Consider the following 13375-nt stretch of genomic DNA (forward strand, 5'->3'; position numbering starts at 1 on the left):
AGATACAGAAAAATTCAGTTATTTAGACATTTTAAAATCAAATAAAAAATCAGTGACCCTGAACTTTCTTATGTATAGCTTATCTTTTGGGGAGCTTTAAGCATCACATTATATTCTTAAATTCCATTTCCTGCTATTGATATGAAAATTGCCTTTCACCAAAAACATTCAAACAGAAGTTACATGTTCATTTGCCAGTAATACTGCAGTAGGGATTCTAGTTCTGAAACAGCAGTTGAATGAGATGAGGGCTCAAAATCACCTCAGAATTTATCACTAATAATGTGTTTTCTTTTACATGCAGTCAAAATTAACTTCTAAGCTTTCTCTTCCAACTCAAATTCAGTAGTAAATCATACGTTCCACAGCTTAATAATTTAATTACTATAATTATTGATTTTTTTTTTTTTTTTGAGAAGGAGGGCAATCCTCTAGGAGATGAGAGTTAAAAAATGTTTCCCCTGAATTAACAGTCTGGAACAAGCTGGAATTACTAGTTTGACAGCAATGGCTTTATTTAAAAAGGGGGCAAATGGAATTTCTAATAGTCCTTTCTGATTATCTCAAAGTTCCAAAGAACTATGAATAAAGTGATTTGCATATTATTAAATATGCTCCATATGTGTGACTCACATTTACATTTAGCAACCAAGAATCACCTTTTCAAGTTTTAAAGCCAAATATCACCAGGGAAACGCTTAGAAAAAAAATCGTAATATGCAATGTATCAATTCATTTTTTAATGCTAAGTTTATGTTTTCACGAAGTATGATATGAAGAAGTCAATGTTTTTGACTAAGATATAAGTACATGTAGTATAAAATACAAAATGTGTGACTGAAAGGTAAATACTCTAAATGTTTTTTATTAGGGTGATTTACTACCCAAATTAAATATTTTAAAATGTTACAAAATGTTTTTTATTAGGGTGATTTACTACCCAAATTAAATATTTTAAAATGTTATAAAATGTATTGTAAATAATTTCGGAAGACTTTCCTTATTGAATTTTATTTTATTTTTTTAAAGATTTTATTTATTTATTTGAAAGAGAGAGACACAGTGAAAGAGGGAACACAAGCAGAAGGCTTGGGAGAGGGAGAAGCAGGCTCCCCGCCTAGCAGGGAGCCCGATGTGGAACTCGATCTTAGGATCCTGGGATTATGAGGAGCTGAAGGCAGACGCTTAACAACTGAGCCACCCAGGTGTCCCCTTTATTCAATTTTATATCTACTCATTATCTTATACTTAATGCTCCTATCCTGTAAGTTTCTCTTCCAATCAATGATCTCTCCATATTTTCTTTCATTGCAACATTCTTCCAGAGCCTTTAATTCTAGATTTACTTTCACCATTCCTATCTGTCTCCTCTTACTGCAATCTAGCTTGTTGGTTCTGGTGAAGAATCAATTATCAAAGTAATTCTCTATTTACTTTCACCATTCCTATCTGTCTCCTCCTACTGCAATCTATCTTGTTGGTTCTGGTGAATAAACAGTGTCCTGCAAATCTGCCTTCGATTTGCAGACGGGGGTTTGGGCAGAAGAACTTCCACAGACCCACTTTGGAGAATGAAGAGTTAACTATGCAATTGCTTTAAAAACACAACTCACACTCAAATACAAGATTAGGAAATGGAATGGAGGGCTTCACAGAGGTACTGCCAATAAATCTGGCAATATTCTTTTTTTTTAATATATTTTATTTATTCATTTGACAGAGACCACAAGCAGGCAGAGCTATGGGGGGTGGGGTGGGGGAGGAGCAGGCTTCCTGCTGTGCAGAGAGCAGGATGTGGGGCTCGATCCCAGGACCCTGGGATCATGAGCTGAGCCGAAGGCAGAGGCTTAACCCACCGAGCCACCCAGGTGCCCCAATCTGGCAATATTCTTGAATATAATTTGTCTGTTAACTAAGTTGGACTTGAATTGTCTGAACTATTCCCTTCTGACTATTTTAATCTTGAGAGCCAAATAAGTACGTGGGCTTGAGAGATTCAGTACAAATGCTCATGGGTACTCCCTGACTACATAAAAATCATATCTATATTGAATATCATATTTTTATGCTTTTTATGGTATTTATTATAAATAGGTTTTTTTCCTTAATAACAATAATACTTATAACCTACTTTTCTGTTGCTAAGGCAACAGAAGTGTTACACCAATTTACTATTTAACTATGAATGTGATTAATCATCAGTACTAAAACTAAAACTTGGTACAATTATACAAGTACTGCATGTTGAAAAGCTCTGCAAATATTTTTATTATATGATTAATGAAAAGACTTCTTTCATACCAATTCCATGATTTTCTAAAATAAAAAGACTTCTAAAGCTCTTTGATTAAGTGAATGAATGCATTCTGAAATATCTAACAAAATATACTTTAGCTTTGTCTAATTCCCAAGGAATTTAGTTACATATTAAACTGTAAGAATATTAACAGCCATTTAGTTTCCTTCTTATTCTTGGCTGGATTCAAGTTATCAACTTCATAGATGATAGGCTACCTTATTAAAGGAGACACCTGAATTTAATTACATACGAAGCAAGCTCTGACAAGAGACCCACAAAAAAATATAATATGAAATTCAATGAAAAACCTCACCACTTTGTACATATCTGTTCTGCATACTTTTCTCCCTGAAAACATTAGGACTCCTTGCCAGGACGGCCTGCAACAAGACTGGTATGTCGCCTTCTGGATCATCACTGCCAAGGTTATCTTTTAACTCTCTGGAATTAAAAAAGATAAACATCAAAAATCAGAATAGTGAATAAGAATTCCCTATTCTATATTAGTTAGATAGCAATTCACTAGTGAAATTCAGAAAAGATTTAAGTAGAAAATAAAAAATCTATGGCATTAAAAAAAAAAAATCACAAAAGATGTCCAAAAACTTCATGGATTTTTGAAGATGTTATTCCTGGAACAGAATTATCAAAAATGTTAGGAATTCTTCTAAGGAAAACTTTTTCCCCCATTTTATTTTAAAAAGAGGAAAAAAGCCCCCCTAAAAAGGAAAAAAAAAGCCTCAAACATTATTTTATGAACTATGAGTTTATTTAAGAATGTTCACATTAGTTTCAAAGTAGAAAATAGAATCAACTCTAAACTATTTAAAATAATGAAAGGGTACAGAGATGATAATTATGCATAGAAGCTGAGGTTTGGGCTTAGAATATATTTTCTCTCTTACATTTGAATATGAGTCTGCATTTTTGAGTATGTCCTCTGAATAAAATAATGCTGCCACATTGGTTAAGACAAGACCCAGAGGTTACGCAATTTTTCCATCTAATATTCTTTTCTCAAATAAAGTCATCTGGGAGCAAAAAAAAACCCCACGCAACTAGTCAAGCATAGTTGTAATTTTCAATGAACTTAAAAGTAAGTAGCAAATTAAATTTACAACAATGGAACATAAATGATAAAATTAAATATACATAGTGTTTTTAATTTTATATTCTACATGTCTCTGTTCCACTAATTAAATCTAATAAGAAAGATTTATAAAAATGGTGTCCAATGATAAATTTCAATAAATTTCTGGGGGCAGTCTTAAAGCAGCTTTCCATAAAATAAATCACAAATGTGTATGTGCTACTTCCCTTTTTAAATATTTTAAATATTTGGTGATAATTGTTGATACAATATTTAGACACTGATGAATTTCTGGAGGGACAAAGTATTAGTATTACATTTCCTTCTGATTTTTACTAATTATTTCTTTTTCTCCATCAGAAAATTCAAATTTAGTATATTACTGTGACAAGTTATCACATCTCCATTATAATGTGCTTTATCCTCATTCCTTTAAATAATGAATCTTTAAATTAAAAAGCAAAAATTAGAGGCATCTGGGTGGCTCAGTCAGTTGAGCTCTTGATTTGGCTCAGTCATGATTTCAGGGTCCTGGGACTGGGCCCCGTGTTAGGCTCCATGCTTAGCAGGCAGCCTGCTTCAAGATTCTTTTTCTCCCTATGCCTCCCCCTCCACTTCACATACTGTCTCTCAAATCAATCAATCAATCAATCAATCTTAAAAAAATAAATAAATAAAAAGCAAAAACTAAAGAAAGGATACATGAGTACCACTGTATAATGAGATGTGAAGGGATAGGAATAGGAGTTTTAACTTTTTTTTTAAAGATTTTATTTTTAAATAATCCTACACCCAGTGTGGGGCTTGGAACTTAAAACTCTGAGATCAAGAGTCACATGCTCTACCGACTGAGCCAACCAGGCATCCTGAGAGATTTAACTTTTTTATATTTCTGTATTGTTAAGATATTATAAGTATGTACTAGTTCTGTAGTAAAAATTTTTCAAAGTATATTCATATGCAAAAATTTTATAAATAAGCTATATAATTTATATTATTTAAAAAAATCTATTGTGTGAAAATACACACTTATGTTCAGATGGTATGATAAATCTTGGGGAAAATTACTCCCAATTTTGTAGTAGCCATCCATGGAGTCCGTCATTGAGTTCTGGTTAGGTTCCCATGGAATGCATGTGAGCCTATTCCAAATAAAACTAGCAGTACAGTCCCTGGTACTTGGGAATTCTAACCACTCTAGCAATACCAAGGAGGAGATAGCTTCTTGAGCAACTTTAGAGCCCCTTGCACAGATCTACCTTGATTAACCCCAAAGCTATTCAAAAAGAGTTGAAAAGACCTTCATATAGCTACATGGGTCAGCACTATTGTCTCAAAATAACTATGGCCTATTTAAATCTCATTGTAAGGTTCACTTAGATTCATATATTTTATATTATTTTTAAATAAAGGGTTTACCTTTTTTTATTACCTTTTACAATTTTATTATTATTACTATTTATTTGTTTAGAGAGAGCAAGAGAACACACACTTGGGGAGCTGCAGAGGGCCAGGGAGAAGCAAACTCCCTGCTCAGCAGAGAGCCGGATGCGGGAACTTAATCCCAGGACCCCGAGATCATGCCCGGAGCAGAAGGCAGATGCTTAACCCCACTGAGTCATGCAGGCGTCCCTATTCATATATTTTAAAATAAAATAGTGTTTGTTAATTTTCTGAAATAAAGAAAAAAAACAGGAATACAGACTCTCTTAGACCAAACCTTTCACTTTTAAATTATACTTACATGTGATCTGTTGATACCTGGTTGAGGCTATGGACAAGTTGTGAAACCAAATTATCATCCCTACAGGCCAAAAGGCAGTTCACCTCTTCTGCTATTCGTGCATTAAAGAGAAGGCTCTTTGTAGTTGTAGCAGGTAAAGGGGATGGAAGAGGCAGCTGGTTCAGGACTATTTGGAATAAAATCACATTATTAGAAATTGAGTGGCTATAAGAAGACTTTTTATAATATTTGCTTATAAAATACTTATTTACAAATACTTTGGGACTAAAAATAAGTTATAAATATCAATGGGACAAATTATTAAAAGGCATTCTACCTCTCCACCCATCCCCCCCAAACCCCAATCAACTCTGTAAAACCCCGAATCATCACTTGGGCAATAACAGAGTTTATTACTCCCTAAGAATAAAACTCAACTCCTTATATGCATGACTTTTCGTACCTTAAATCTTTATTCACTTAAAAAACGAATAGCCAAAAAGGTAGGGTTAAAAGGTAACTTCTAAGAATTAAGAATACATTCATTGATCTCATTTACTTTTGCTTCTGAGATTTATCAGAATCATTAGTAATCCCATACAAATAAACCAAGTAACTACACCCAACTCCTCACCTGATATTTAGACAAGTAATAAGTTTTTAAAAAGCTTAAGTATATATAAAAAAATAAATAGATCACTTCAGCAGAAGAACATTCATTATAGAATAGGGGTTCTAGTGGAAGCCAAATAACTAAGGAATTATGCTTTCAGTTATAAATTCCTAAATAGTTCTCTCCTCTCTTCATTCTAGTCTAACAGAAAACAAAAGGACATAAATGTTTAAATAGTAGTTTAAATTCAGCTATTTGTCTTCAAATAATGGAAATCTATTCATCTGTCTAAAGTAAAAGTTAAGAAAGTTAACTAACGTACCTTTGTTTTTGGCTTAATTTCTAATCACCTATACACAGTGCTACAGGCTGCTCATCCCAGTGGCTAATAGAACAGGTTTTTTATTAATAAAAATACAGGAAACAGATTATTACTTAATAAGTAGTGTTTATTGGGCTAACTTTTAAAATATAAGGTAGAGTTGAGATAATGGGGAGGATAACCAAAAGTAAATTCCTGGTAGTATATCTGATTTGGCACTCTTACATATTTTATGAATTTGTGTCTTACCTGTAACAAAATGACAACAAAAACTAAAGACAGTTTCAGAAGTTTTCTTACCTGTATTATCCTAACTCCACCAGCTATTTTCTTATTCAGTAAAGACTAATGAACACAGATAAAAACACTTCTTAAAGTTATTTTCTCATAGTTCCTTTACTATAAAGCCCCAAAGTTTGCATAATGTCATGTTCTCACTTTCTACTTTTCCCTCTTGTATCTCTTTTTCTCTTTATTTACTCAGATAGGATGACACAGGGACTAACATTGGGGTTGCTTTTTGTGCCATTACCCAGGGACTAAGAATTAAAGTTAGAGTTGGCTACCATAAGATAGAGTCCCTAAAAAACTGTGTTACACCAAGTAAATCTCAAAAGAATGACAAAATTCTTTAAACTTAAATGATCAGAGTAAAATGGGCTGCTGATATCTATAGCACACTCCAACAGATTACTGAAGAGGACATCCAAAATGAACATTGCTAAGAAATTAGATTAACTTGGGCTATCAAACCTTCTTCTAGAAAGGACAGTTTCAGTTACCATTTCTAGAAATGCTTTTTAAAAAGTCTGTATTTGCTCCTATATATAAATCCATGCTTCTTCAGTTTTGATTTTTCTTTACTGCTTTGTCTCATCTTTGGTCTTTACTTTTGCATTTATCCCTTCATTGTGTTAAGACCTTTAAACAAACAAATGCCACCATTTCTTAATGCATCTTTAGGATGAAACAGAAATGAAGGTCTGATTACCTATTAGCTGACTACACTTTGTTATTTTCATTCACATGTATGCCAATAAACCAAAGAAAGTAATGATGCTTGTCATTCAAAATCTAGTATCTGAAATAATTTGTTATTTATGACAACTACAAATAATTTTTTCCACAGTCTCTCTTAAAATCCTTGTTAACACAGAATAGAACATAAATTAGATAAATTAACAAACTTACGGTCTGTGAGACTAGCAATCCCCGCAAGAGTAGTAATGGGGACATGGGGCATATCCCCATTCATCCTGAAGTTCTGGAATGGTGTTGCCTATAAAAGTACTTAGTTCAGGTGCCAGCTGTCATTACTTCCCATTTCCCAAACACTGCAACAAAAACAGACAATTATTTGTAAAAATATGTCAAATATAATACCATTGGGGAAATGCCTACAAAAAATAAGATTTTCTGATTTTCTTGTTTGTTAACCTATATAACAATAATAGCTACCATTCATATACACTTCCAACATATGAGGTGCTGCAAAGTGCTTTGCATGTATTTACTCATTTAGTTCTCACAACAATGTAAGGCAGGTACTATTATTTTCTGAATTTTACTAATGAGGGAATTAATTTACAGAGAGTTTAAAGTAACTTGTGGAGGAAAGAGTAGAACCCAAGCAATCTGGCTCAAGAGTCTGTGTAACCAGTAGGCTGTATTACTAAACTGGGATACTCAATTTTGACAAGCACTATAATAGTCCATATCACAGACACATTAAAACCCAGCTTTAACTTGCCTTGCTATGTCTCTCACTACTCTCTACATAAACCATCCTTTTCAACAAAGCTGAACAGATTATCTTGAATCTACCTTGTGTTTTCACATTTTTATTTATTTCCTTATGTATCTCCCTACCTCGATAGCCCACCCTTACTTTAGTTCAAATCCTTTAATTCTTCAAGATCTAGGGCAAGTTCCTAGTACTTCATGAAACCGCAGATTAAAAAAAATATATAACATAAAAAATATATAAATATATAAAATAAATTGAATATTTTCAATATATTTAATATATTACACAATATATTAATAAAATATGTAATATATGTAAATACATAGTCCTTTGTGACATTTTTTGAAAGTTGTGTTTTGTTCTTCTATAATGTTACTATACTTACCTTGTCTTCCCAATTACCACTGCAAGCTTCTTAATATCAACCAATCACATAATTAATATATAACCACAGGAAGGACAGAGAAATGTGTTAACATCTGAGTGTTGCTTTATGACTTAGTTGACTTAAAAATTCAGTTTTTATAATGTAATTCTGTGTCTGACTGTGTATACAGACATTCTGTAAAACTCCTAAACACGTTTTCCATTCTGTTCAATGTTCCCAAATTTTTCTCATCTTAATTTCAACATGTGGCTTTCTGGAAACTTTATCTTTCCTTTAACAGTGTACCAGCTAAACAACCTTTTTGGAAATATACAATTTTTAATAATATGCACATTAATCAAGGATATGCCTTTATTAAATAATAAATAAATAAATAAATAAATAAATAAATAAGTTCATCAGTAAATACAAGGCTACTGCATGTCAACTGAGAGATAGTGCTACAACAGAAAACTGAATTATAATTTTGCAGTTTAAACATTTTTTTGAGGCTCTATTTTCTTGTTATTTAAAAGAACCCTTTAAGATTTTTGAGTTGGGGGGCGCCTGGGTGGCTCAGTGGGTTAAGCCGCTGCCTTCGGCTCAGGTCATGATCTCAGGATCCTGGGATCGAGTCCCACATTGGGCTCTCTGCTCAGCGGGGAGCCTGCTTCCTCCTCTCTCTCTGCCTGCCTCTCTGCCTACTTGTGATCTCTCTCTGTCAAATAAATAAATAAAATCTTTTAAAAAAAATTTAAAAAAAATTAAAAAAAGATTTTTGAGTTGTAAACTTCAAAACACTAATAATTCCCCTTACTCATCTATCTTAATGCAGCTTTGCAAATAAATTTTTTTTTTTTAAAGTCGAAATATACATGAGCACCTGGGTGGCTCAGTCACTGAAGTGTCCAACCTTTGGTTTCAGCTCAGGTCATGATCTCATGGGTTGTGGGATAAAGCCCCGTGACAGGCTCCACACTTAGTGGGTAGTCTGCTTGAAAGAGTTTCTCCCACTGCCCTTCCCCCTACTCTCTCTCTCTCAAATAAACAAATCTTAGAACAATTTTAAAAAGTAGAAGTATATAGGCAGCTAAACTCAGGAGTTTTCTTTTTCCTCACTTTTATTATTGATACATGTTGACCGAAGTTCATAAAACATGTATGCACGGTTTAACAGAGTTATAAAGTAAACATCCATACAACAACCATCTGAAAAGTAATCATCCTAGTTCCTTCTACAGGTAACAACCACCTTGTCTATTTGATAATTATTTCCTTTTTTTCCCCCCCTTAAAGTTATGTCCTTTATATGTACGTTCTTTTCTAATAGCCAGCCCAGGAAACAACACTGCTTTCTTTTGAGGAATGAATGACATAAAGTTTGTTAGTAGGAGCCTGCTAAAAGGAAACAGTATAGGAAATAGCACAGGAGAAGGTATAGGAAAAATATAATTATGACTGGCTATCTTACAACTGTCCTTGCTACACTGTGGACTTTACTCTTTGAAGTTATCAATTTGATTTTTTAACAACACTAAATAAATTTAAGTAAACACTGTAAATTTATCAGCTGTATCAAGCACTTAAAAAAAAAAAAGAATTTAAAACCTGACAGAAGTCATCAAAATGCAAAACGCAACAGACTTTTCTCTTTCTTTTTTTTTTTTTTTTTAAGATTTTATTTATTTATTTGACAGGGATCACAAGTAGGCAGAGAGGCAGGCAGAGAGAGAGGAGGAAGCAGGAAGCAGGCTCCCCACGGAGCAGAGAGCCTGATGTGGGGCTCAATCCCAGGACCCTGGGATCATGACCTGAGCTAAAGAAGCTTTAACCCACTGAGCCATCCAGGTGCCCCCAGGCTTTTTTTCTAAGTTTAGGCTAATAAAAAAGTTACAGTTGATGCTTAGTAATTAATGGGAAAAAACAACTGCGTGCAAATTATGTACAGAACAGCACAAACAAAAACATCTTGTTATTCCTGTATGACTGTTATAAATGTAAATTGCCATACTCAAGCAGATTAACAAGTAACCATGTTATTTATTAAATTCGGAGGATGGGAACCAATAGAGAACAATCTGCCACAGTCTATTGTGAGCTAACCAACTTCATTCTGTTTTCCCTCAGGTAACAAGTAAAGCAGACCCAACGCTAACAAGGAATATTTTAGTACAAAAATGATATAATTAGTTACCATGTACAAATTAGGAGATCAATAAATCAAACCAAAAGATTGTTGTGCTTTTCTTATTGATATAACAAAGCATGTTAATACTGTGGTGTCAACTGAAAACTGGAAGTGGGGAGAGAAAGGAGAGCAACAATGCTTGTTTGGTTTAAAGTGCTTGTATAGACTGAGTAGGGGACTACTGACAAATATATTTATACCTCACTGCTGAACTATGCTGATTTCATTGGAAGCCAAGCTTCTGAAGGACAGCAGAAGACTTTGGTAGAAATGGACTCATAATTTTCACTAAAGTCACAGATGTTGATGAATATGAGTAATTTGTGAAAATGCTGCTGCCTATACTGGAAAGTGACCAGAGTACATCAAGAAAGAGCATTCCTAGAATTCTAAAAATGAATATGCAGAACTCTAACTAATTAGTCATGACACTTCTAGCTCTGGATTGGGCAATGTTTGGTCTACCTGGCTCTGTGAAAGTACACTGTCTTTCATGAAACTGCTGAAACTGAAGCTGAAAGTCATTATCTTTGGGGAACAATGTGCTCAGAAGGAAATGGTAACCAACTGGGAAAGGAGACTATAATGAGTGCTGAAGAACTGTCGCTTAAGGCAGTGCTTTATTTACATACTTAAAATCTGTGAATGGTGTCCAATTAGTGAATTATAAAATAAAATTAGTGGATTGAGATCAACACTGAGAGGGATGGTAGGAACAGAAATATAAATTTACATTGCACACTGATTTGTGACTCCAGGTAAAATGTCTAATTGTGGGTCACCAAGAAAAAGCAGTTTCAAAGCTGCCAACTAAAGAAATGGAAGAGTTACCGTGAAGCCCACCTCCTAAGCGCTGATGAGAATGCAACAAAATAATTCATGTAAATCATTTGATGCGCTACCTGGCATATAATAAGTTATCCAGAAAGTTAGCAGTATTACAAACTGAAAAACACACATCTGGGAAAACAGAGGAGAAACAGGGGTTAATTAGGAAGAAGGTATCTTTCCAATAATATACATAAATCCTTACTTTCAGAAAGATTATAAATCATTTGAAATTTCAGTATATATTTCACATAGTATTACAAACATGTATACCAGCTGTAGGCATACACACCCACAATTACTTAAATGATAAGGTACCTGAAGTAAATACTGGCAGTGAAGAGTAAGGAAAAAACCTAATCTTTGTAATACCAAGAACTAAATAAAACGCAAACTAAGAAATCATTTAGTTTATTTTAGAGTGGGTTAATTAAAATAATTCTTAATTAGTAGAAGATATGGTAAATTCTCATTTCAACCCATTATAATGAATCTGATGTGGACACCTTAGCGCCTGACAAGATTTTTAAAGGCCCTGGTTCTTTGCTCATTTAATTTCACTTAAAATTTATGGTTTCTGTATATAAACAAAAGAAATGCAAATATAAAATTATTGGTAGAAGTTATAATAATAATATTCAAATTGGGATGGATCTGGAATAAAAGGTGCTCTCAGAATTTGATGGTAGATAAACTTCCCGGACAGCCAGTGTAAGTAACTCATAACCAAGAAATGTGTACAATCTTGTCTGAAGACTTTACTAGTGAAAAACACTAGAAATGATAGCATTTATTGAGCATCTAGTTGGAGAAGTCTATAAAATAGAAAGTTGGAAATTTTTGAACTGACAAAAGCAGTCAGAATTATAGCTATAGTTATGAAAATGATCCACAGAGGATTGATAACAGTTAAGTTGTAATAACAGGAGACAGGCAAGATGCAAGGTAACATTGTTGGGGGAGACTTTTTTTTAGCACTTTTTATGTATGAGACATTAATATAGAACTTTCCTTTAAAAAAAAAAAAAGATTTTATTTATCTGTTTGACAGAGAGAGACAGCAAGAGTGGGAACACAAGCAGGAGGAGTGGCAAAGAGAGAAGGAGGCCTGAAGCAGACCTCTCAACGAGCAGGGAGCCCAAAGTGGGGCTTGAGCCCAGGACCCTGGGATCATGACCAAACCAAAGGCAGAGGCTAAATGAATAGGCCACCCAGGTGTCCCAACATATACATTTCCTTAATCATTATCACAGTGACAGGTTTATGAAGTTTATCTCTACTTCACAGATGCAAAAATGAAGACTCAGAGCCTAAGTGCTTTGTCTGTGGTTATACAGATATTTCTAACCAAATCTTATATTCTCATGTATATCCGAAGAACATAAAACTAAGAAATATCTACATTGCTATGGCAGAAAGATAAACCAATAAAAGGTAAGGAAACAGTCCCTCAGAGAAACTAAATGTGTGTTTAAGGTCTCATAGCTAGTAACTGACTGAGTCAAGACCAGAATACAAATGTTTGGATTTCTAGTTCAGTATTTTTTACACTATATTGTCATCTGGCAGGATTATAACATTTGAATGAACCAAAATTCTATACATGTGGAATCTTTAGCTAATGAACACCACTGTTCCTTGCTAATGTTATTATTTTATTATTTTTGGGTGGGGAGGGATGGAGGGCTTTAAAACTAGCATATTTTTATTTATCTCAGTTTATATTACATTGAACAATATAAGCCACTTCAAATTATTTTGGGAAACAAGTGGAATGTAAATCCTAAATAGCCAAATAAGTAAATAAATAAATCTATGTTGTACTACATACTATATTAAACCGGTAACAGTGACTCTCTTGAGGGTGGCACCTCTCTAGCAGAATTCTTTCACTTTAGTCAAGCTACCTTCAGAATCCTTTCCACTGCCTAAAATGTATTCAAGAACAAAATTTTCACATTCTGTTTAAGATACTTCCAAAAGACGATCCTCAAATCCTAGCTCAAAAACAGCTTCCAATCAGCCACACTGATAATATGCTCACTTCTTTAAAATGTTTCTATTTTTCTATAGTTCTAAGTTATCCCCATTAAATAAGAGAAATGCAAACAAAAGCAAAAAGCACAGTACAGCTCTTATGTTCTCTTTGGACACATGCTTTGCTTCTGTAATTCTGAGCTCCCTGCAGCCACCATGCT

General features: G+C 33.7%; 1 protein-coding gene across 4 annotated transcripts in view; it reads right to left on the bottom strand.

Moving 5' to 3' along the window:
* The window catches only part of NIPBL (NIPBL cohesin loading factor), a 204285-nt gene that overhangs the window by 110373 nt on the left and 80537 nt on the right, over window positions 1–13375 (bottom strand). For all 4 annotated transcript variants that reach the window (XM_032337587.1, XM_032337584.1, XM_032337583.1 and 1 more), the window contains exons 2-4: window positions 7239–7381; window positions 5134–5299; window positions 2613–2740 (exon numbers count right to left, since the gene is read on the bottom strand). In XM_032337587.1, the coding sequence (XP_032193478.1) occupies window positions 2613–2740; window positions 5134–5299; window positions 7239–7302 (358 nt within the window). In that variant the 5' untranslated portion in view covers window positions 7303–7381. The remainder of the gene's footprint in view (window positions 1–2612; window positions 2741–5133; window positions 5300–7238; window positions 7382–13375) is intronic.

This window comes from Mustela erminea, chromosome 3 (genome assembly GCF_009829155.1).
Source record: "Mustela erminea isolate mMusErm1 chromosome 3, mMusErm1.Pri, whole genome shotgun sequence".
NCBI lineage: Eukaryota > Metazoa > Chordata > Mammalia > Carnivora > Mustelidae > Mustela > Mustela erminea.